This window comes from Crocodylus siamensis, chromosome 1 (genome assembly GCF_052110815.1).
Source record: "Crocodylus siamensis isolate JL-2025a chromosome 1, ASM5211081v1, whole genome shotgun sequence".
NCBI classification, from domain to species: Eukaryota; Metazoa; Chordata; order Crocodylia; family Crocodylidae; genus Crocodylus; species Crocodylus siamensis.
The window spans coordinates 412,582,678-412,603,540 of record NC_143395.1 but is presented as its reverse complement, the minus strand read 5'-3'; the positions used below and the strand labels follow the sequence as shown (position 1 = coordinate 412,603,540).

At 48.2% G+C, this 20,863-nt stretch overlaps 2 protein-coding genes across 3 annotated transcripts in view; one reads left to right on the top strand and one right to left on the bottom strand.

The window, feature by feature from the left end:
- USP35 (ubiquitin specific peptidase 35) overlaps positions 1-6,027 on the top strand; it is a 58,101-nt gene extending 52,074 nt beyond the window's left edge. For both annotated transcript variants that reach the window (XM_090030695.1, XM_090030696.1), the window contains 3 exons: positions 1,417-1,523; positions 2,552-3,782; positions 4,447-6,027. In XM_090030695.1, the coding sequence (XP_089886821.1) occupies positions 1,417-1,523; positions 2,552-3,782; positions 4,447-4,611 (1,503 nt within the window). In that variant the 3' untranslated portion in view covers positions 4,612-6,027. The remainder of the gene's footprint in view (positions 1-1,416; positions 1,524-2,551; positions 3,783-4,446) is intronic.
- Positions 6,028-10,051: 4,024 nt separating this feature from the next.
- Positions 10,052-20,863, bottom strand: part of GAB2 (GRB2 associated binding protein 2) — a 153,777-nt gene continuing 142,965 nt past the window's right edge. The window contains exon 10 of the mRNA XM_090030693.1: positions 10,052-20,043. Coding sequence (XP_089886819.1) covers positions 19,900-20,043 — 144 coding nt within the window. The 3' untranslated portion in view covers positions 10,052-19,899. The remainder of the gene's footprint in view (positions 20,044-20,863) is intronic.

Genomic DNA, 20,863 nt, shown 5'->3' with positions numbered 1-20,863 from the left:
AAAATCCTGAAGTGGTCCCCCTGAGGTGAGACCTGCCCGCTGGGGACAAGAAGGGGCTCTACCCCACAGTAGATGTGTGGGCCTCACGCAGGGTGCAAATTTATGGCTATGTGGTGGCTTCCTGAGCAAACAGTGGCCCGAGATCATCTGTCCTCCTCTCCCCCTTCTCTTTATCTTTGCCCCCGCATCTGCCCTACCTCTTGAGTTAGCCATGTGCTAGCTCATATTAGGGCAGTAATCCTCTGCCTTTTCAGACTGGAGGCACCCCTCGATGGAGTCAAAGCACTGCCTTAGAAAATGTAGCTCCTAGTTTTCACCTTTTTTTCGAGTGCAGAAAAATACTAGATCAATTCTTCTGTTGCAAAGAACTCAGAAGCAACAGAAGCATAGCACCCTAGAAAAGTAGGGCTGGAAAAGACCTCCAGAGGTCATCTAGTCCAATGCCCTGCCTGAGGCAGGATCAGCGCTCTCCAAACCATCCTATACAAATCCATAATCTAAGCTCTTCATAAAACTTGGCACAACACAAGACGTCACACCCTAACCTGCCACAGGTAAAGCAGGGGGACCCCAGCAGCCAGCATCCTGCTTCTATAGAAGGTTGTTAATATATGCTCAAAAGAGCCCAGGTAGAGGGCCATGCCCCCTGCTATAGAGGAAGGCAACCCCCCCATAGCCTGTACCATTATGACCATGGGGCAGAATCCCTTCCTGACCCCAAATACAGTGATCGGTCTGCCCCTGAGTGGATGAGCAAGACCCTATAGCCAGGAACCTCCAGCTGTAAGTCCCAGTCTTGGCTGCAGCCAACATCCAGTGCCTCTGGGAGGCTTAGAAACACCCTGACATATTTAGCAGAAAGGGAGGGAGGGCGCAAGCAGCAAAGCCCAGAAGCATGGGGAATCCCTGTAGCACATAGGGATACCTGCACCGAGACTATCCCTAACCAATGCCTGTGCAACCCTGTCTTGAACGCCTCCAGTGATGTAGAGACCACAGCTTCCCTAGGCATCCTTTCCACTGCCTCCCTGTCCTTACAGTGAAGCTGTTTTTCCTGATATCTGATCTAAACCTGCTTTGCAGGTCAGAACATTTTGATTCCTATTTGAAACCTCTGGGTTTATCTTCTGCATCCTGCTTGCACACCAAATGGTGCTCAATTTTGGTGGCACCCTGTGGCAGCCTTGAAAGGGTGTCAAGGCGCTTTAGAGTACCATGGCATGCTGGTTCTTGAGATTTAAAAAGAGACACGTCTTTATAGTCCTGTGACCACCCCCTGGGTTTCACACCATTTTGTCCCCAAAGGCCTGCTCTCACTGAAGTGAATGGAAAGATTTCCCCACTCCCCCATTCTGCATGGAAGTTGGGATCTAGCCTTAAATGCTTTCTTCCCCATCCCCCTTTTATTGCTGCCAGCGACCTGCCATCTCGCCTGAAAGTTTCCTCTCGGCATCCTGGCCTCCGTGGTTCAGCCCTGGTGCTCAGCAGGACTGCTCCGAATACCTGAAGTATCTGCTGGACCGGTAAGCAGTACCTTACATAGCTTCAGAGCACACCGCTATCTTAGATTGTGGGCATTTGGGGCAAGCATGTTCTTCTCTTGGGTTTGTATGGCATGTAGCAATCATGGGGTTTACTCCATGCCTGGGCTTCTGGATGCTATGTAGTCAATACCAACAGAGGCACAAATAGCTATTCTTCTGGGTCAGTGAGTTCATCTTCTGCCCATGTGTGGCTGTTCCCTGCAAAGGAATCACAAGGCTGGCATCAGTGTTGGTTCCTGAGGCTTTCTGAACACTGTATTGACTGATAATATTTTGATGCTTGAGGTGCCATCTACTGCGTATGTGTGTTGGAGTGAATGGCATTTCCCTAGAACAGCTGGCCTAGAGAAGGTGTAAGGCAGTCCGAATGTAAGCTAAGGCTCAGGATGGGGGGGGTAGGGTCCCTTCCCAGAGTGGAGCCCTCTGTGTTAGGAATGAAAATACATGGTTTCTTGTACCAATTTCTATTATATTATTTCTTTATGGTCTCCAGTATAGAAACCAGCAGTCCAATATAGACTTAGATCCTCAGTTTGTCTCTAAAATGGACATGCTTGTTACCCATTTGAGACTGACTTTTGTCTAAAGCTTCCCTCTTCAGCTCAGAAACTGCAAATCCCTTCCAAATCCCAGCTGCACACTGGCACACAAAGGAGACCCTGTCAAAAGGAGTTTGTGGCACATGGAGACTGTATGTGCCCCAAATCCCTTCCCTTTGCCCTCCCTTCATGTAGAGGAACTCAGCAGATAGGGTCCTCCACACGTATATGGAACAGGATGCCAGACTTTACTATGTGAAGAGCAATAGTTAGTAGCAAGTTACCTCCATAAAGAGATGGCCTAAGGGGTTAAGACAGCAAAGTGCACGAAGATTTAAAGCTGTAAGGTTTGCACGTGAAAAAGCAGCACTTATGAGAGGCGGTAGTTGGAGTGGGAACCGTCTGGCAGAAGCTGCTGTTCTCTGACCTGTGACTTCTAATGCAATTTCTTTTCTCCTTTCCCCAAAGATTGCATGAAGAAGAAAAAACTGGGAAAAGAATTTACCAAAAGCTCAAAGAGTCTAACTTGATGTCTCAGGCCAAGGAGAATCACTACTTAAACAAGACCTTAGTTGAGAAAATGTTTGGGGGTAAAATGACCACCAAAATTCGCTGTCTGAAGTGTTTGAATGTCTCCTCCCGAGAAGAAGCCTTCACAGACCTGTCCTTGGCTTTCCCGCCAATTGAAAGGCACGGACATAGGCCAAACCACACCACCATTTTGCCAGTGGAAGAAATCGGTCCCCAGATTATAGAGCCGCCTGTAAAACCCCAGAGCCAGATAATAGACTCTCCTGGGAGACAGAGGAAACGCCATGTGTCTGGAGAGCAACCCACGCAGCTAGTGCAGGTGGAAACGCTAGGCTTCCAGGAAGCAGGGGAGCAAGAGGCTCCTATTGACTTGAGACATGATCCTGCTGGTAGGGAGATGGGGAAAGATCCACTCTTGGCTTTTGGAGAGCAGACATGTAGTTCCAAGGACTCCAGATCTGTCCCGGACTTGATCAACTATTTTTTATCTCCGGAGATGCTGACAGCAGAGAATAAATACCATTGTGACAAGTGTGCTTCCTTGCAAGATGCAGAGAAAGTGGCCGAGTTGACACAGGGGCCTCACTACCTTATCCTCACCCTGCTGAGGTTCTCTTTCGACCTGAGGACCATGAAGAGGAAGAAGATCTTGGATAATGTCTCGATACCGCTGGTGCTGAAGCTGCCTGTTCTGGTTGCGTCAGAGGAACCGGATGATGTTTGCCCCCCCAGGCAGGAGAGGGCTGCATCAGGGACTGGCTTTGTGTCTGTGGTGTATGACCTCTGCAGTGTGGTGGTTCATTCTGGGGTCTCCTCTGAGAGTGGCCACTACTACTGCTACTCCCGGGAGGGTACTGATACAGGTGCCAGGGCACAGCCACGGGATGGGGCTCAGAAAGCCACCTCTGAAAAGCAGCTGGACTTTGAAATCCAGTGGTACCTCTTCAATGACACCAGAGTCTCCTTCTCCTCCTTTGAATCTGTCAGCAATGTGACCTCTTTCTTCCCCAAAGACACTGCCTACGTGCTCTTCTACCAGCAGAGGCCAGGCAAGCAGAGCTGCACGGTGTACGCGGAGGCTTCGGATGCTGTCCAGCTGCACGGAGAGCCCTCGCTCAATAAAGACTTGATGGAAGCCATTTCCAAAGACAACATCCTGTATTTGCAGGTAATGCCGCTTCATGTCTGCACCATGTTCAGGGGACCGATTCTGTTTGTGTGAGATTCAGTGATGGTGTTTCACTTGGCCTTGTTTGCTGTGGGATTGAGCCCTACAATGACACTGGTAGCTCCCTAAAGCTGCAGTGCTCTTCCCTTCCAAATCCCAAAATTAAATAGCTCCTGGACTGCTTGTATTGCAGCAACACCAGCTGGGGTCAGGCCCTGTTATGCCAGGCGCTGCACAAATACAGAGGGGCAGCCCCTTGTTTAGAAACAGAGTTGAGGGCCTTCAGTACCTTGCAGGATTGAGGTCGGGGAGGCAGGGTGGCTCTATCTAGGTTTCCTTCTCTTCTGTCCATCACAGACTGTGATGGTGACCCAGACTACCCCGCCCTCTTGATTAAAGCCTGTCTTTCCCTCTGAACCCAGGAGTCCTGACCCCATGTCCCTCCCTCAGCCCAGCAGGCTACATACTTTTCCTGGTGTAGGGCTACTCCCTGATGGGGGCTCAGTCCAGGAGCAGTGGGGGCTCCTTTTGATTTGTCCAGTAAACTTGGGAGCTTTTTCTCAAACAGGGTCCTCATATAACATCCTCTGCTGCCACTGAAATGTTGGCTTCAAATAAGCGGGCCTGTTTTGCTTTTTCCGCCCCACCCTCTCCTCCCTTCTAGGAGCAAGAAAAGGAAGCAAGAAACAGAGCTGCCTACATCTCGGCCTTGCCCAAGTCACCCCTGTGGTGGAGAGACTTTGACAGGGACAAGGATGACGAAGGCTCCTCAGGGGGCTGCGGCTCCGCTGCTGGAGGTGGAGGCTCGTTTCATGGCCTCGTCTTCTAGGCACACCGTTTGCAACAGACACTGGCTATAGCCAACAAGCTCTGCTTCAGCCTTTGTTTCTAAGCAAGCAGCTGGGCCCACAAAAGCCGGTCTCCTCTGCTGTACACCCTCACTGCAGGCGGTGTGACCATGGAGAGGGATCTGGCCCTGAATCCTCGCACCTAGGAGGAAGGATTCGCTGCTAATTCAGGGAATGCACTGCTGCCAGGAACTGGTGTGAGGAGAGCCCCATTGCTTTCTATGCACTTTATCCTAAATGCCTTAACAGAATACTATTTACTAAGCTCTGTGGTGACAAGACTTTGGCTGATGACTCGAAGTATCATTTTGTCCAACTGGTCACTTCCTCTTGTTTGCTGTGGGAACCATCAATCAGGACCTCGATGAGGAGGGGCTCAGAAGATCAAGATGCCTTTGGAAGAAACTAAGCCGGGACCTGGATGTGGAGGTCTACAATGCTTACACACCCCTTCCTCTGAAGGAGGGCCAAGATCTTCCAGAATCAGCTATGAATTTCGGGGCAGGTTGTTTTGGAGGACCTAATTAACTCACCTCACCCACCCTCTCCTTTTGGACTCTCCGTAGGGCATCATCGGTAGGGGATCTCCAAATGAAGGCATCTCAAATCAGTAGTCCCGTCTGCAATACTTGGCCTTGAAAGACTGCAGGCTGCACCATCTCCAGAGGTCCATCTTATATCCTAGCAGTTAGGCAACTTGAACATAGGATATCAGTGCAGTGCACTCTGTGTGTGTGTGTGTGTGTGTGTGTGTGTGTGTGTGTGTGTGTGTGTGTGTGTGTGTGTGTGTGTGTGTGGTCACAGCTCCCTCGGCCTGTGGTCACTAAGAACGATTGCAGCGTGTTGCTTATGCCCAGTTGCTGGGATGACGACTCCTCTGTCTCCAGTGGTTGGGGCTTCTGCCTTTCAAGAAAAAGGGCCCTGCCTTCACTTCCTCTAGATGGTTGTGGTGCATATGGATATTGTGTATTCACAGAATGGAAAGCAAAGCATGGGACTGAAGCTGAATGATGACAGAGGGTAAATTCTGAAACAAGTTGGCCACTATCGTACACTATACTGCTGTTCTTCATTGTGTTCGTAGCGATAAAGGAAAGGAAATCATTCCTCATAAAGGACTGCTGCATGCTTAGCATTTCCTACAGGTATCAGAGCCTGATTACGATTCCCACGTACTCTGGTGCTTCAGAAGAGGAGATGCTGCTGTGCTCGTACTGCTATTAATCACCTGATGCCTTGTAAATATTCCCAATCGTGCTGCTTTGCTGTTTTATCATGCGACTGCTCCTCACTCTGTCGAAAGAGGTTTTGAGGCTGAGGGAGTTTTGCCTTTGTACAAAATGCAGGCTTCAGCCACTGTGTTGAGCTCTTGACTTGTGAATAAAATCTTCCCAAAGGCTTCGTGCAGTCTGGGCAAACATGGCATCTCCCCTGCAACTCCCACTAGGGGCTAGGATGGGCATATATTGCAGCTTCCAGTTTTTGGGTGCCCTGCTGCATAGTGCCCTGCTCCATAGTAGCCATGTGCTAGATGCTGAGGTGCCCCTGCCATAGACAGGGAAAGTTAGATGCCCATGACCAGAGACGCACAGAAGCCAGTACTTCTGAAGGCTTAAGCTGCTCTGAAGGCTCCCGGGTCATCAAGGTGCTTTGGAAAATGTTGCGCTTTGTGTATAGCGTTTTCCCTTTTATAACAGCGAGAGCTTGTTGTGGAGAACTGTGGTTATCTCAAAGCCAGTCCTTACAGGAGAAAGGGGCCCTGAGGCTTGGCTTATAGCTGCATCCAAGCCTCACCGGGGGCTGATGACCTTTAGAAGCCATGGGCCAGAACAGCCTGGCCCCAGTCCAGCGCAGGCTGTGCAGCTTTGGCAGCACGTCAGCAGCGTGGGATGGGGCCGCGGAGGGTATTTGCTTGTGCTCGCGCTGGGGCTCAGTTGCTCACCAGCTGGAAGCTGCGCCCTCGCTGCAGCTGGGGAGCAGGGAGTAGTGGTGGCGATGCAAGTGCAGCTTCCAGCCCCACACGGGCAGAGGCAAATCTCTCCAGCTCTGCGGGCCACATCCAGGGGCTTAGCAGGCCAGATCTGACACCTTGGCTGACCCCCAGTTTAAAGCATTCTCTGGGTGCAGATGCCTTCCCCCTCCAGGGTGGTGGTGTTGAACTCTGCTTGCCTGGTTGTTTAGATCTTGGGCTTTGACTCCTCTCAGATTTACAAGGAAAGTGGGGTCCCTTGGCAATGGTGCTGGCTTTGCTCTATTTTCTATGCCCCCACCCTTTCTATAGCTACCTGCACAAACTGGGTACGAAGTGATGTTTGGTTTGGACATTATCAATTCATGCCTAGTTTGCCTAGGTTCAAGTGCCTGCTCCAGAGACCTCTACCTGTTCTCACCAGAGATGTGCCAGTGATGACAGTGGTACACCAGAGGCTTGGTTGCAATTGCTATGGCTCTAATGTGGGAAAGGGGAGTCTGGCTACATTTCCTTGGGAGCGCTGGGTAGAGAGATTGAGTTTCTGCCTACTGAAACAGGCCTGCCTCGTAGCTCTGGGAGTCTATGGGGATGTTATTTTGTCTGGGAGCAGAAGCATGGGTCAAGGTTACTGGGATGCTTGGAGGATGGAGCAATGGCCCATCCTTTCCTAGGCCTTCAAGCCTTGATACCTTAATGTAGAACAAGCTGATGATGCACCTCCCCAGTGGGCTTTTGCACTCAGTGTCCCTAGCAAGTGCTCTTCTGGTGACACTTTATCAGCCTGCCCTGGCCTGCTGATGTACTATGCCTGGACAGCACCTGAGTCCTGGATGAGGGCTGTGATCCTGGGACAGTGCAGGGCACGTGCTTGATAAATTAGCAACACGGTCTGGGCAGGGGCAGGTAAGTCTCATGACTCAAGGCAACTGGCTGTTTTAGGACCATGGATGCGTCTCATCTTTTGCAAGGCCAGGGCAGGGGGAGAACGATCATTATTAAACCCTGACTCAGTTCTGCAATAGAGCAGAGCCAGCCAAGTGTTTATTTCCCCGTATTTAAAGCAATTGAAAATAAAACAAGAGGAAGAGAGGACTTGATACCTGCCATCCCTATAATTCTGCCACAAACCAAATGGGTCTTTTCTAATGGACCATTATTGACAATGGGCTGTTGTCTTTGTTCCAAGCGCCTATGAAGACAGCCACATCCAGTTAGTGATGTTAATTATTTCCCCTGCACTTTACAAAATTAGTAATAGAAGCACGGAGGGGCAAAGCATCCACACTTTGGGTCTGTCTTCTCTTGCTCTGACCCACGATACAAATAAAGGACCGGCAAAATTAAGCCTATTCTTCATGCTAAATTGCTTATTAACTGCACCAAGTTACATTCATTGGGGAAATTCCAATCTGTGTTATTCTGCTGTAAATCTGGACTATAACCCTATTAATGCCACTGGCTGAGAGCATCCATTGACTTTAGTGGAATTCTGTCAGACTCATGCTGTTGTAAATGAGCACAAAATATGGCCTTGAGGTCTGTAGTTATACAAAAATAAATGGTGATGCCCGCTGCTGCTAGGCCAGGTTGTAAGGCTTCTGCCTAAGGCTTTCCTTTTGCTAAAAATCCCATTGGGATTTCTTCTTTATAGCACTGTAGCACCTTGGTGTCATCTGCAATCTGGGTCCTATTGTGCTAGGGACTGTACATATGTATAGCAAGAGGCAGAGTGTTTGTGCTGGAAAGTTTACAGTCTTCAGGGATAAGGGAAATATTATTCCCATTAAAAGAACAGAGGCACAAAGAGATTTGAATGACTCAAGGCAAAACAGGGAGTCTGTGGCACAGTTGGGAATTAAAGCAATTTCCTTTTAGTCCTGCTTCAGAGCCTTAACCCCATGTTTCTCTGTAGGGAAAGGTGTCTCTGATATGCTCAAGGCAGTTCCCAAGGGTACAGACTGAGGCACATTGGTGGCAGGGAGGGATGAACTTAACGCTGACTCTGTCCATGCCATATCCTTCCCATAGATCAGCACCAGGATGCACTTCACCAGTACAAAGTCCACCTTATCAAGAGAGAGAGGCCTGGTCTTCATCCTGAGCTCCAAAACATGCAGGCATAGATCCCACACAGCTCCTGCACCTCTATAATTCTGTACCTTCCTATCTGAGGCCTGCATCTCATGGCCAGATGCATTATATGTTTAAATACTTGCTTTTTGCAGCCAGCTTGCTTGCAGTTCACGTATGTGTGTGCAGCCAAACCCTGGAGCCCCTTTCCCTCCTGCTCTGTGATAGCAAAGGCTGTGCAGTAGTTTTCTCTCTCTCTTTGCATAGTCTGGGTTTGCTCAGGGGGTAGCACCCCCACCCGAGACAGGAGCTGGACTTTCAGGACTGGTAAGTGCTGGCAGCACCATCAGAAGTCAGCCCTTATGCCTTACTTTCCTATTTACATTCATCTGCTACCGTATCCAGATGGTATTTGGCAGCAAGGGTCACCTCTACAATGGGAGACAGGGGGATTCTGTAATGAAGGTATTCCCTAATCTCACTTGGTATCAACAGCAGGTGGAGCAAAGCCCTGTTCTTTTGAGCGAGGTTGTGGAATAAGGGATGTGGTCAGAGAAGGGGTGTGTGGCAGCGATGGCAGTGGTCTTAAAAGCTCAGCAAGTGATGCCCCCAACTACCTCCTAAGTGAACACTTCGGGCCAGATTCTGTGCCAAGCTATAAGGCATGTAAGTAGACTTGGGTAGGGTGCAACATTATCACATTCAGGCACCCAAGTCCCTGAAAACCAGTGAAGACAAAAGGTGGGTGGGTCCTTCTCCTCCTCGCTGGGTTTTTGTGACCTAGTCTTCAGGGTCAGAGGATGGTGAGTTATGAAAGTAGATGCACTCATGGATTTTCGGCATTTGAACAGGGTGGAACAGAGTTGCACTTAGGCATGTAAGTCCATTAGACACATAATAGTGGAACAGAATCTGGCCCTTCGTACTTTGGATACGGCTTTATCATTTGGCTAGGCTAATCCAGGTGCCAATTGTCCACATTAACTCTGTAGTGAGAAGAGACCTTTAGTGGGGAACAGACAACTTCAGCATGCTCCCCAGTTATAGCCTCCTTCTGCATGCAGCTTCCCTGGGATAATTGTTCAACGGTAGAGGCCTACCTAAATTGGGGCAAGATGAAGGGTTTTTCATGACTGCTCATGCCGCAGAGAGCCACTTTTGCAGGCCCCACCCCTCCTCGCTGATTGGCGGAGAGTGCTGCCCTTCATGCAACCCTACCCCTCACCACTAGTTGGTGGAGAGGTCCTGGAAAGGGAAGAGGGATGAAGGGGTGGCCACCATCCTGGCTGCTCCACTTGGTGCCACCCCACTAGCTGGCACCTTCCCTTATTTTCAGTACATTTTAATTTTTCTTCCAACAGTTCTGTGGGAAATCGTGGCAAATGTCATTTTTTGCAGCAAATCGTGAAAAAAACTGCCATTTTTTGTCGTTCCCGTGCAAATCACAAAAGCGTGATTTAAGTACGTGTGTTCCTGATCCTAGTACAATTTACACCCGTAAATCAAACCAGTGTAAATGACACCAAGGCATGTATCCAGCACCCCAGACCGATTCTGAGCTGATGCAAAGTGGCATTGCTTAATTAACTGAACTGGAACGATACCGGTTATGCTGGAGATCAGAAGGACAGTCTCTCTTGTTTGTGCCGTGACGACTAACCTAGAAGCACACATTCTCATTTTGCCAAAAACTCACATTTTTTTTTTAAACCTTCGGATCAAAACCGGCTTATGCCTCAGGATTTGTGGTTGCCTTTTTATTACTTTATTATTGTGTTGCTTGCCTGCTATATGATACAGTACATAAAAAACAATATTTTTGCTTCAGGCATGTACCACCTTTATTAAACAGCAAAACTGTATTATCCCAGTTAAACTGAAGGCCAATTTACAGGATAAATAACTGTTTCAAATTATTCTTTTTCTTTAAAAAAAAAAAAAAAGATTCCCCCCCCCCAAATAAATTAATAATTTAAGTGATTAGCGGTCCACAGTGATTTGAAAAATTACTAACCATTTCAAACAGTGACATCAAACAGAAGACATATACTGTACATTTTGCCATGGATTTTTTTTTTATCCTTCCTGGCTTCTACAAATGGACCAAGAAAACCCCCAGCACCCCCATTTAAGAACAGTCAGACGATTCAGAACACACTGAAATATGCTACAGGTCAACAACTTCAAGGCTGTTGGTTATGCTTCACAGCCGTTAGAAAACCTATCCTACTTTTTGTGAGCCAGAGCCAATCTAATGCACTGAAGTCCGTGGGCATCTGTCAACTTCAATGGGAGCTGGGCTGAGCCTTTTCTATTGCTCTAAGGGTTTGATCCTGAAGTGATTGGCAGAACTCCCACGAGTTACATGCAGGATCAAGTCCCTGGTTACTCTCTCTGTAGTCACTACTCTCCAGCCAAGATTTATTCATTGATCAATAGAGACAAACATTTGTTTCTTATATGATATGATAAAAGAACCTCACAACTGTGCAAAACACCTTACCCCCCACCAAATCCCTCCCTGCACACATGCTCTTTCTTTACCTCCACAATTGAGGATTAGTGCCTTTGATAGGTTTCATACAACAGGATGTCCCAGGTTCATTATGATATTGTGACTATTGGTATGGCAACACATCACAACCATACAGTGGCTGCAACCTACAGCCTCATAATAGTACTTTTCTTCTTCACACACTGATCGATGGAGCCTCTGAACACCTTTGTGAGGTAAGGCATCAAGTACTAGTATCCTCAGTTTGCAAACATGAGAGGAATTGGGTTACACAGAGGTCAAATGACCCACCCAAAGCCACAGAGCAAGTCAGCCGAAGAACTACCGAAGTCGAAGGATTCATGACCGCTTGGGCCCACCATCTTGTGGTCAGAGCTCTAGGGTGTGGTGTGCATGTGCGCCATCATGAATATATACCACCACCTCCCAAAGATGGGCCTTACATATAAGAGCCCTACTACTGCCAGCAAGTCAATGAAGATCTTCCTTTCACTCAAATGATAGAAATGACAGTCTTGGCTTCTAATCCAGCTGTTGACCATCTGTGTTGTAACTGGTGGTCATGTAACTGTATGGGGTCATGTACCAAGATGGGGTGTCGCAGCTGGATGAAATAGGACTAGTGGGGGATACATCCCATGACACTTTTGTGGTCGCTCCACTTCAAGTCTGCCTAGACCCACTCAGTATTGAGGCTTTCCCGTGAAAACCGCGAGGTGGTGACCCTGGCAACATGACATCCCAAGGAATTGTAGATCAGAAGAAATTAAGCAGGATCAGAAGACAGCAGGCAGAGGACAGGCTGACAGAAGACAAACTGAAGGCCAATTTTCCACCCATCTATGGAAGAACTAAATGTCTAAAAGCACAGTGGTCAAAATGCTGGGGGCACCATTAACAGTCACAATATCCACGCACAAATGATAGTATCTTGGTGCTTCAGCGGCACTACATACTGGCACACTGGCCCAGCCATGTTTCAAATATATGAGCTAAAATTAATGGCTGATTTGACAGCAGGTAGGCTTACTTTAGCTCTGTTTCAAGCTACTGCTTCTATTCAGACCTTTTTTTCCTGTTATGTGCACTTGACACTGAAGAGCTCTACCCAGGGTCTGGTCAGACGCCAGCGGTGACTCTTGGATGATACTAAACACACCTCAGACACATACATCTTTACGGGAGAGCCCTTACACCGGGAGCTCCTTCCGACGAAGCACTGAGACCTGCCAGTGGGGTACGTTAATAGAAGGCACTGATTGTGCTTCGCTCCAGTGCTATCCCAGCATGCCTTTGTCTCAGTATAAAACCAGGATTAAACAATTTGAGAGCAAGATTTACTTTGGCTGTTTCAAGACTAGTCAGGACGGTGGAAGGGCTCTTTGTAGACAACCTGTCTCCCATCACAGGCTTTAGGGACCTCCACAGACACATCTGAACAATGTACCTTGCCACCTTCAGGTCACCACTACAAGGCATTAGTCAAAGTCATCAGACCTGGGTTTGAATGCCATCCTCTCAGTGGATGGGCACTATAACAAGGTAGGGAAAGACAACATTGAAACAACACGAGGGCTGAGTTGCTCCAGACACCAGCTAGTTCTCCGCTGCTGTGGAAGAAGGAATGGCCCAGAGATGCCACAGATTTTTCACTGGTTTAAAGTACTGAAACTCACTGCAGCAAAACATGCTAACGCCTGGCTCTAAACATCTCATTTCCGAGAGGTGACACTATGGGTCATCAGACAGCGACCACCAGAGAACTGGCTGGAGCTGCAGGGAATTGTGATGTAATTGTGGCCCCGGTATTCTGCCTTCACATCCTGATGCTCCCAGTCACAGCGCCTCACATATTGATGCAACAGGAGATTCAGCATAACGCTGAGCCTTGCCACAGAGACTTCCATCGGTGCATCACAAAGCACGTCACTGAGGCAGGCCCCAATTTCAGGGTGCAGAAGAGGAAGTAGGAGGACAGGGAGGACGGGTGAGTGCCTGGTCCACCTCAGAGCCCTTCACACCCAGTCCTTCCCTGTCTTGCCGATGCAAGCATACTAAAGTAATGGCATGATGTGACACAGAGTTTAGTTTGGCAGAGAGGCCCCTCTTAGTCCAGGTTTAGTGTTACTTCTTCCCAGCTGCTGACTGCCAGGGCAGAGGCAGGGCAGAGCTGTTCCTCTATGCCCCCTCCTGTTCATAAGGTGGGGATGGAGCCTCACTGGCTTTCCTCCCTTTCCTCGCAGGCGAGTGGGTGAAGCAGAGGAGCCCCTATCGGAGCCTGGGCTTGGTGGTGGTGCTGTCTTGTCCTAGGTTGAATGCAACATTTAATGTGCACACAGCTCCTGGAGAGGCCGCTTCTATGCTGTTCTGGCACGTCCCTTTGCTTGCTCTCTGGATATTGCAGGATCAGCTCACACTTCACAGCTTGAAGGCCTGGACCAGGCACAGGAGCTCGATAGGCATATGGTGCACCTGGGTCCCAGGCTTACTGTATGCTTTGAGAGTACTGTATCAGGCCATGTCATTTCCCCTTGCGGCACAGGGTGAGCACTCTGCTCTGTGAGAGTCAATCATCTTGTCTCCAATACACTCATCATTGCCTTTCTTCTACTTGACTCCAAGCCTAATATTGGCAACTGAATCCATTAATAGCAGCAAGCAATTTACTTCTCACTAAATGCTGAATTTCCAACTTCAAACACACCCATTACAGGCTTCCTTGAAAAGCGCGGTGCAGCTGAGGGGCTGATGTTATTAGCTTGTCACATGATGAATGTAAGAAAATGTTACGACATTTGGTAGAAATCCAACCTATCTCCATCAACATAAGCCCAGATACATTTTTTCTAGATGGACTGGTAAAGATGTACAGAAGGCTTTGACAAGAGATCCTCAGGCAAGGTTTTTCTGGGATTAAAGCTGAATCATTCGCATTGTGCTAGGATTGTTACAAGATTCATATCTAACCAAAGAGCCAGTCTGGCTTGAATATCCCAGTAGACACTAGATGCAAGACACTTATGCCATCAGGCCAAAGTCATAGATGTCCAAAGAATTTAAAACAGCTGTTTTTCAGTCTGGATTTGGAATAAATGCTGTACAAGCATCTTTCATCAGGGAGCAGACTACTCAGATAACCAACCAGAAGGAATTATATTTTTATATAATATAAAAGCAGCTGTCATCCATATCAGGAAGTAAGTCCCAAGTTCAATCTGGCCCGGCTGCTAAATGTAGCTTTCCTTGAAGGCTAGGCAGGGCAGTGCCTGGTTCATGCAGATTATTGGGCAGTACGTGTGGACTATGCACCTGGTGCTGTACAAGGAGTGTCTGAGGAATATCCCACCTGTCTAGCAGAGAGAAGCGACCCCCAGCTGGCAGAGTGCAAAACGGCCACTGCAGGGAGGCATCTGAATAGCTCCACCAAATGTAAAGGGCCAGGCCCCAAAAGCCATGTTTGGAAGAAGGGCTTGTTAAAGAGCAACCCTCACAGGGACAGAGCTGGAAACTCTTTAAACAACTGCAATGAAATGGGGAAGCCACCAGATAATGTGTCCAGACTGGGAAAGGAGGGCTGCACCTGTCATATCTAACCCAACTTCAAACCAAAGCACTGACACATTATCCAAGACACCTGCAAACTCAAACTTTGATGGGCTGCAAAAGGGAAGAGCTTCCAGGGACAACGTGCACATACAGAGACCTCAGCAGCCAGGGGCAGATGACCAAACCTACCTAGGGGACCTCTCCCACTGTGGCAGGACAAAAGAGTTCATGGCATCACCTCACTTAGGACTTCAAGGCTCATAGCTAACCCCTGAATTGAAACTGGATACAGACAAGGAGCCAGAGGTGAGCAGACAGCAACAGCAAAGCAAACAATGTAGTGATTCACCCCTACTCAAGAGCCTCTATCATACCTGCCCCACTGGAATAGATAAACATGCAACATCTCTGGAGGATTATAAAATCAAACCTGGGTATTATGAAGATGCATCTCGGGAGCATCTACAGCTTGATCTGTAAGGCTGCAGCTCAGCAGGTGAGCTGCACACCTGAAGCTTTTTAAAGGCACAAGCTGACACCTCAGTGCAGTTTAAGTCCTAGGGAAGAAGGTTAGGCAACAGCAAGCCTTCCAGATGTCCTTATAAGGCTGTCATGCAGCTGTTCCAGCTGTGCAGCTCTTCACCAGTGAAGGAACAGGCCTCATACGGTGAGGGGTAGAACCATTATTTTTGGAACTATGCAGGAAAGCTGCCGGCAGGAGGGAAGGGGGAGACACAAGACGGGATCTGTCAGCTACATTAATGGGCTTCCTTCTCTCCAGGGAGTCGGGAACTAGTTTGAATGTAAAACAAAACAGCATGCACACATACACACATGCATCAAAAAATCTGCAGGGAGTACATGGGAAACTCTGATCTCCGGCTCTGTCTTTCTGTCAGTCACAGCAGCAATACATCAGGCATTTTGGCAGTTGGCTGAACCATTGTAGTAGAGAATTGAAGAAATCGCCTGGATAATTGTGTTGCAACACAGCACACCTCATATGCTCTTGTGTCCGCCATGCCGCCAGCCTCAGTCACAAATAGCCCATGCTGTTCTTTTTTTTCTGCTTCCTGCCTTTCAAGATAGACACTATCAGTCTCGTATTATGGGGAAACTTTGAAGGTTCAGCTTCTCTCCAGCCTGGCAGATGTAAAGAGGAAGTGAATTTCTGATTTGCTGGTGAATCCTTGTCTAGATGCATACAGCTTCTGTTCACATTAGGGAAAATGATCAGTTTTATGACCCTTGGGGGCCCATCAATCAGAGTCTTTCCACTGACTTTACTGGGCTTTGGATGAGGTCCAGGTTTTGGAAGTTTGTCTGGAGCTGGCTTCAGTTTCAGCTTTATAAGAGTTACAGCTCAAATGGGAGGGTGGTGTGGCTGTGCTGTGAAAATAACTGCTGCACTCCACACCAGAGGTAGCTGGTGTCTGAGGGATGTCTGAAGTGAACCTCTGCATCTCTAAGCTATCGGAGAGACAGTGTGAGAAAAAAGTAATCATATATTGTAAAAAGCAAATCTTTGTCCGTGTTAATGATATATCGGAGCATCAAAACTGAGAAGTCTGCTTCCTTCTTAAAGATTGAATTTGCTTTTTCATGCTGATAGCACTTTTGCCGTTATGTTTTGGATTACTGTCAGCCGAGGCAATGAACAGAGAGTGGCTAGTTCAGCTTCTGCTTCCACGTATATCCAGTCTCTGGTTCTCGGGCACTAGCACACTGCTGTAATGTTTCGCCCCCCAGGGCTGTCACTATCCCTTTTATGGTCTCATTGATGGCCATGGGAATCTTGGTAGTTTTGCTGGACTTTAAATCAAGCCCACTGTTTATTATCCAGCAACATACTAGCATCAGAAGGGCTACAGAAATGCAATGAATTGTATGCTCATCTCCCTGCAAATAGCTTTCATACCCACCATGTAAGAAAAAGTAGCTGGCCTGCATCAAAGCACTCACAGACCTCCAGAAGGCACAGATTTTTGCTGGACCCATCTTGTAACTTTGTCTGTGCAAAACCAGGATGATGATGATTTTTATGAAGTGCATCACAATACCTGCTTTATTTTTCAGGCAAATATCCTCAAGGCAATTTCTTAACATTTCCTTATGGCTTTCCCTTTAGTAGCAGCCCCTCCATTCCTGGTAAAGGGACAGGATACTAGCATATGTGGTTAGGTTGGTAAATGTTGAGGGCACTTATGCAAAACAGCCTAATAGTCTCAAGGACCTGCATCCAATGGTTGGACCCACATGGGTCGGGTCAAAGCTCATTGCAGGATCAAACCAAGCCCTGGAAGTTCAGATTATGCTCAAACAATAACTAGTTACTTGCTTGTGGACCTCAACAGAACTTTATTTAGAAACTGGGAAAGAACAAGCTCACTGACGTCACAGCGGTGCTCACTAATGATGGACTGTGGTCCAGAATAAAAAAGCCCGGTGAGTCTAAGTAATGGATGCACGTGAGTCTCCTTCTGCTTGTGCTGATATCAAATCAGGAGTGACTTCAATGAAGTTTCTGGCAGAAGTAACTGTGTGAAAGTCAGTGGAGTCCCAATGAAGACCGGATAACAACATTTCAGTTCTAGAAATACACAGTGCGCAAACACAGCTCAGTGCTTTTCCTCTCATCGTGAGGCATCCTTCAGAGCAAACAAATGGTATGGACCCACAAGCCTGGGTACAAAGAGCCCTGGCCTTCACAGCCAGGAAGAGAGGTTGGAGTTTAATTTCACAGCAAGGCCTTATCTCAAAACATGGCATCAGCAGGGATACAGGCTTTAGCTTAGTCCACTTCACAGAGTGCTGCCATTCATCCACTGGATGGACTGATACTAGAGATGAAGCTTATTGCCTCTCTGGAGGGAACGTGGTACAGTTCACCATCCATTTGGGAGGAGATATTTTGTGTGAATCCGGTATGAGAATTATGTAATGCTTGTGACTAGATACAGCCCTGCAGACAGGCGTGCAGCACCGATGAACAGGCCAGGTACAGCAGCACCAGGTCACCCCATGGCACTATGCTAACAGATTCAGCCCTACCTTGGAGAGAAAGGAGAGTTCAACCTTTATACATGCAGTTATTGATGTGGGGCTGGCACCAACAGCTCCACAGAACCCAGTGATTCTCCTTCAAATTGTCACGACAAACGATTTGTCACAACAATTTGAAAAGGTTTGATTTGCAAGTCTCCTGCATGTGATTATGTCTCCTACTAGTGACTGGCCCCAGCAGCCTGCTGCTTCTTGCTAATGGCGTCACTCCAGTAACTCATGGGGTGAACGCCTGTGGCTCTGAGGCTGACAGGTCTGCACTCTGCCCCTACTGCTGGTGCTGTACGTTTGCCGTGGTTTCACATGCATTCAGTCCAACAGTGGAGGCAGTGTGATATGGGCAGTCTCATATTTGCATGCCGAACCTCTAGGCCCCCTACCAGCATTATAGGCACGCTGTTAGCATACATACAGTAGTGTTGTTGGCTCCATTCAAAGAACAGGTTGTTACCACTGTCATTTCAGAAACAGCCTTGCAATGATCACTATGTTGTAGCTTTTGCAGCCAGGGCAGAATTAGGACATTCAGTGGGAGATGGGGGCTGCTGGCTCCTTTGAAAGCTTCATGCTAGAACCCGAAATCCCCCGCTCCAAACAGTTATTTTTGCCTGTCCTCAGAGCCAGTGGAAGGAGCTGGGGCTGTGGAAGTACAGGTTATCTGAGCTCTTGAATGATCATGTTTATTAGCCCACCCTTTCTAGAGGATCTTTGTCAGTTCTCAGGTCACAGCAGTGCTCTTTGTCCAGGTCTGTGCTAAGTGTTTCTGGCATTCTGCTTACTGAGTTAATCATTCAAGGGTAATGGTTCCTCTTCATATTTTTATGGGACTGTGGATTATTATCTGTGCAGTAAAGTCTGCATTCCTGCTTAGTCCTCTGAGATTGGCAACTACATAGAGGATGACCTCAAGACCCTGATGCTTTCTAACACTGGTTTTAAACTACTACTCACATGAGAGGACTGTCCTGACTGTTCCCCAGTCTGAGATCTCATCATTAGCCTAGGACACTTTTATTTAACTCCATTATAGTATCTCTACCTCTGCTCTCTGCGAAGACCCTACATCGTTGCACGCTTTCCTTCCCTTTCTATGTTTCTCCAGACCCTTCCCTTCCTATGTTTCTGCCACATGTGACCCAAATTCCCCCTACAGATTCAACAGAGCCTTTTCCCATCCCAGTTGTAGTCAGTCCTTCAACAGCAGTAGGACTGTCCCCTAGTGGGACTGATGGTAAAACTTGGCTCTTAAAGCCCAACCTAGATCTAATGGGCTTCACATGGGCAGTGTGTCAGGCCTTTACTCCTTTAATTCGGCCTTTACAAGGTGGTCCCTCCAACACCATCGTTCCTCAGAGAGATTAAATATAAATAATGCCTTTTGGAAAAGGAAACAACCCCTTGGAAAATCAGCCAGGCTCCCAGGCAGTGTGTGTGTTTTGGATGTGTGGCAGAAGGGAATTCAGACATGGAGATCCAGGGTTGTCTCAAACCAGTCAGTCAGCCCTGGCAGTAGGCAAGCTGCTGAGGGGAACAGCCACAACCATGACCACAGAAGTTGTGCTCCCTGATGGGGAAGAGTATTTACAATTGAGTGATCAAACAAACACAAATCAGCACTAGTGGTGGCTCATCTTCACATGACGGGGTTCAAGGAGCTGGGCCAGCCCAGAGTCTGTGATGAAAATCTGTGACCCAGCAAAGGTACCCCCAAACCAGCACGTTTGGCACAGTTTGGGCATATGACATGGAAGAAGACTGAGAGAGATTAGTCCGTGTTAACAGATATGAGGTGGATTTAGTAACAGCTGAAAGCAAAAGACGTGCATTGGTGAACCCGGTATTGCTAAGTTTAAGATCCTGGACAGTGCATCCAGCAGCTAAAGTAACAGCCTGAATTCAGCCACCTAGAAGAGTTGGTCCATACCCTTGGCAAACAGCATCTGCCTAGTCTTCCCCTGAAATTAAGGTTGTGTTTGAAAAATAAGACTCCAGACCACACTGGCAGTAGCCACACTCTGAGGCTGCATTGCTGGAGAGGGGCCCAGCCTTGGAAAACCACCTGGGTGGACATTTGCCTGTTTGGGTGTCAGTGTTGCCTGTTCGTTACTGCTTGGTGCTCTTGGTGGGCTCTGATGACTGCCGCACATCGGTCCACTCCTGCATGGTGTTCTGCAGGGCTTGCGTCTTCTCCTTGTCCACCTGCACGTAGTCAACCTTCTCGTCCGAGGCAGCAGAGGATGTGGAGGGCTGGGCAGGGGAGAGAAGGCAGAATGATTGGCAGATCGCAAAGCTAGCTCCACTCGCTGCCCTGCTGCTGGGGCCTTTTCTTGGCTATAGCTCACCAGTAAGCCTACTTTAGCCTTTTCCTCTGCATCTCTGTCTGTGGTATCCCTGCCATGATAACTCGCCAGTACACTCTAGGTCAGATTATGTTCCACCTATTAGGTGCAGCAAACGTGAACTCAGAAACCCAGGCATGATCCTATTCCACCCTTGCTCAAGTTTGTAAGAAGCTGTTAATGCAAAAGGTGGGACAGGGGGTTCTCCTTTTCCTTACTGCTCTCTGTGATTCAGTCTTAAGGCTGAGACAATGGCATGTAACAAAAATAGGTGCATTCATTTTTTTTTCAAAGACCTGAGCAAAGTGGAAGAGAATCGCACATAAGTGCCTAAGTCCCAGAGGTATAACTAGCCATTTCAGCACCCTGTGCAGAGGTGCTGGAGAGCAGGGCAGAGAGGAGGCTGAGCACCAGAGAGATGGAGGGAGGAGTGCTTTGGGATGCTGGTAGGTGCCCCACTGACCCCACCCTCATTACACTATCACTATGTCCACCGGGGTGACTACTGGGTGCCTTGCTCTCAGCTCAGAGCTCCTCTTAAAATTTTGGGATGAAAACGCTCCCACTCCCCGCAGCAGGCTGAGAATCTGGGCCCACAGCCACAAAGGAGCTAAGGCAGGGAGCAGCTCAGCACTCCTGCACCTAATGTTTAAGCACCCGCCTCCCGCAGTGAATTCCCAAACCCGAGTTAGTGGCCCAGGCTCCCTGCGTAGCGCACCACGAGAGCT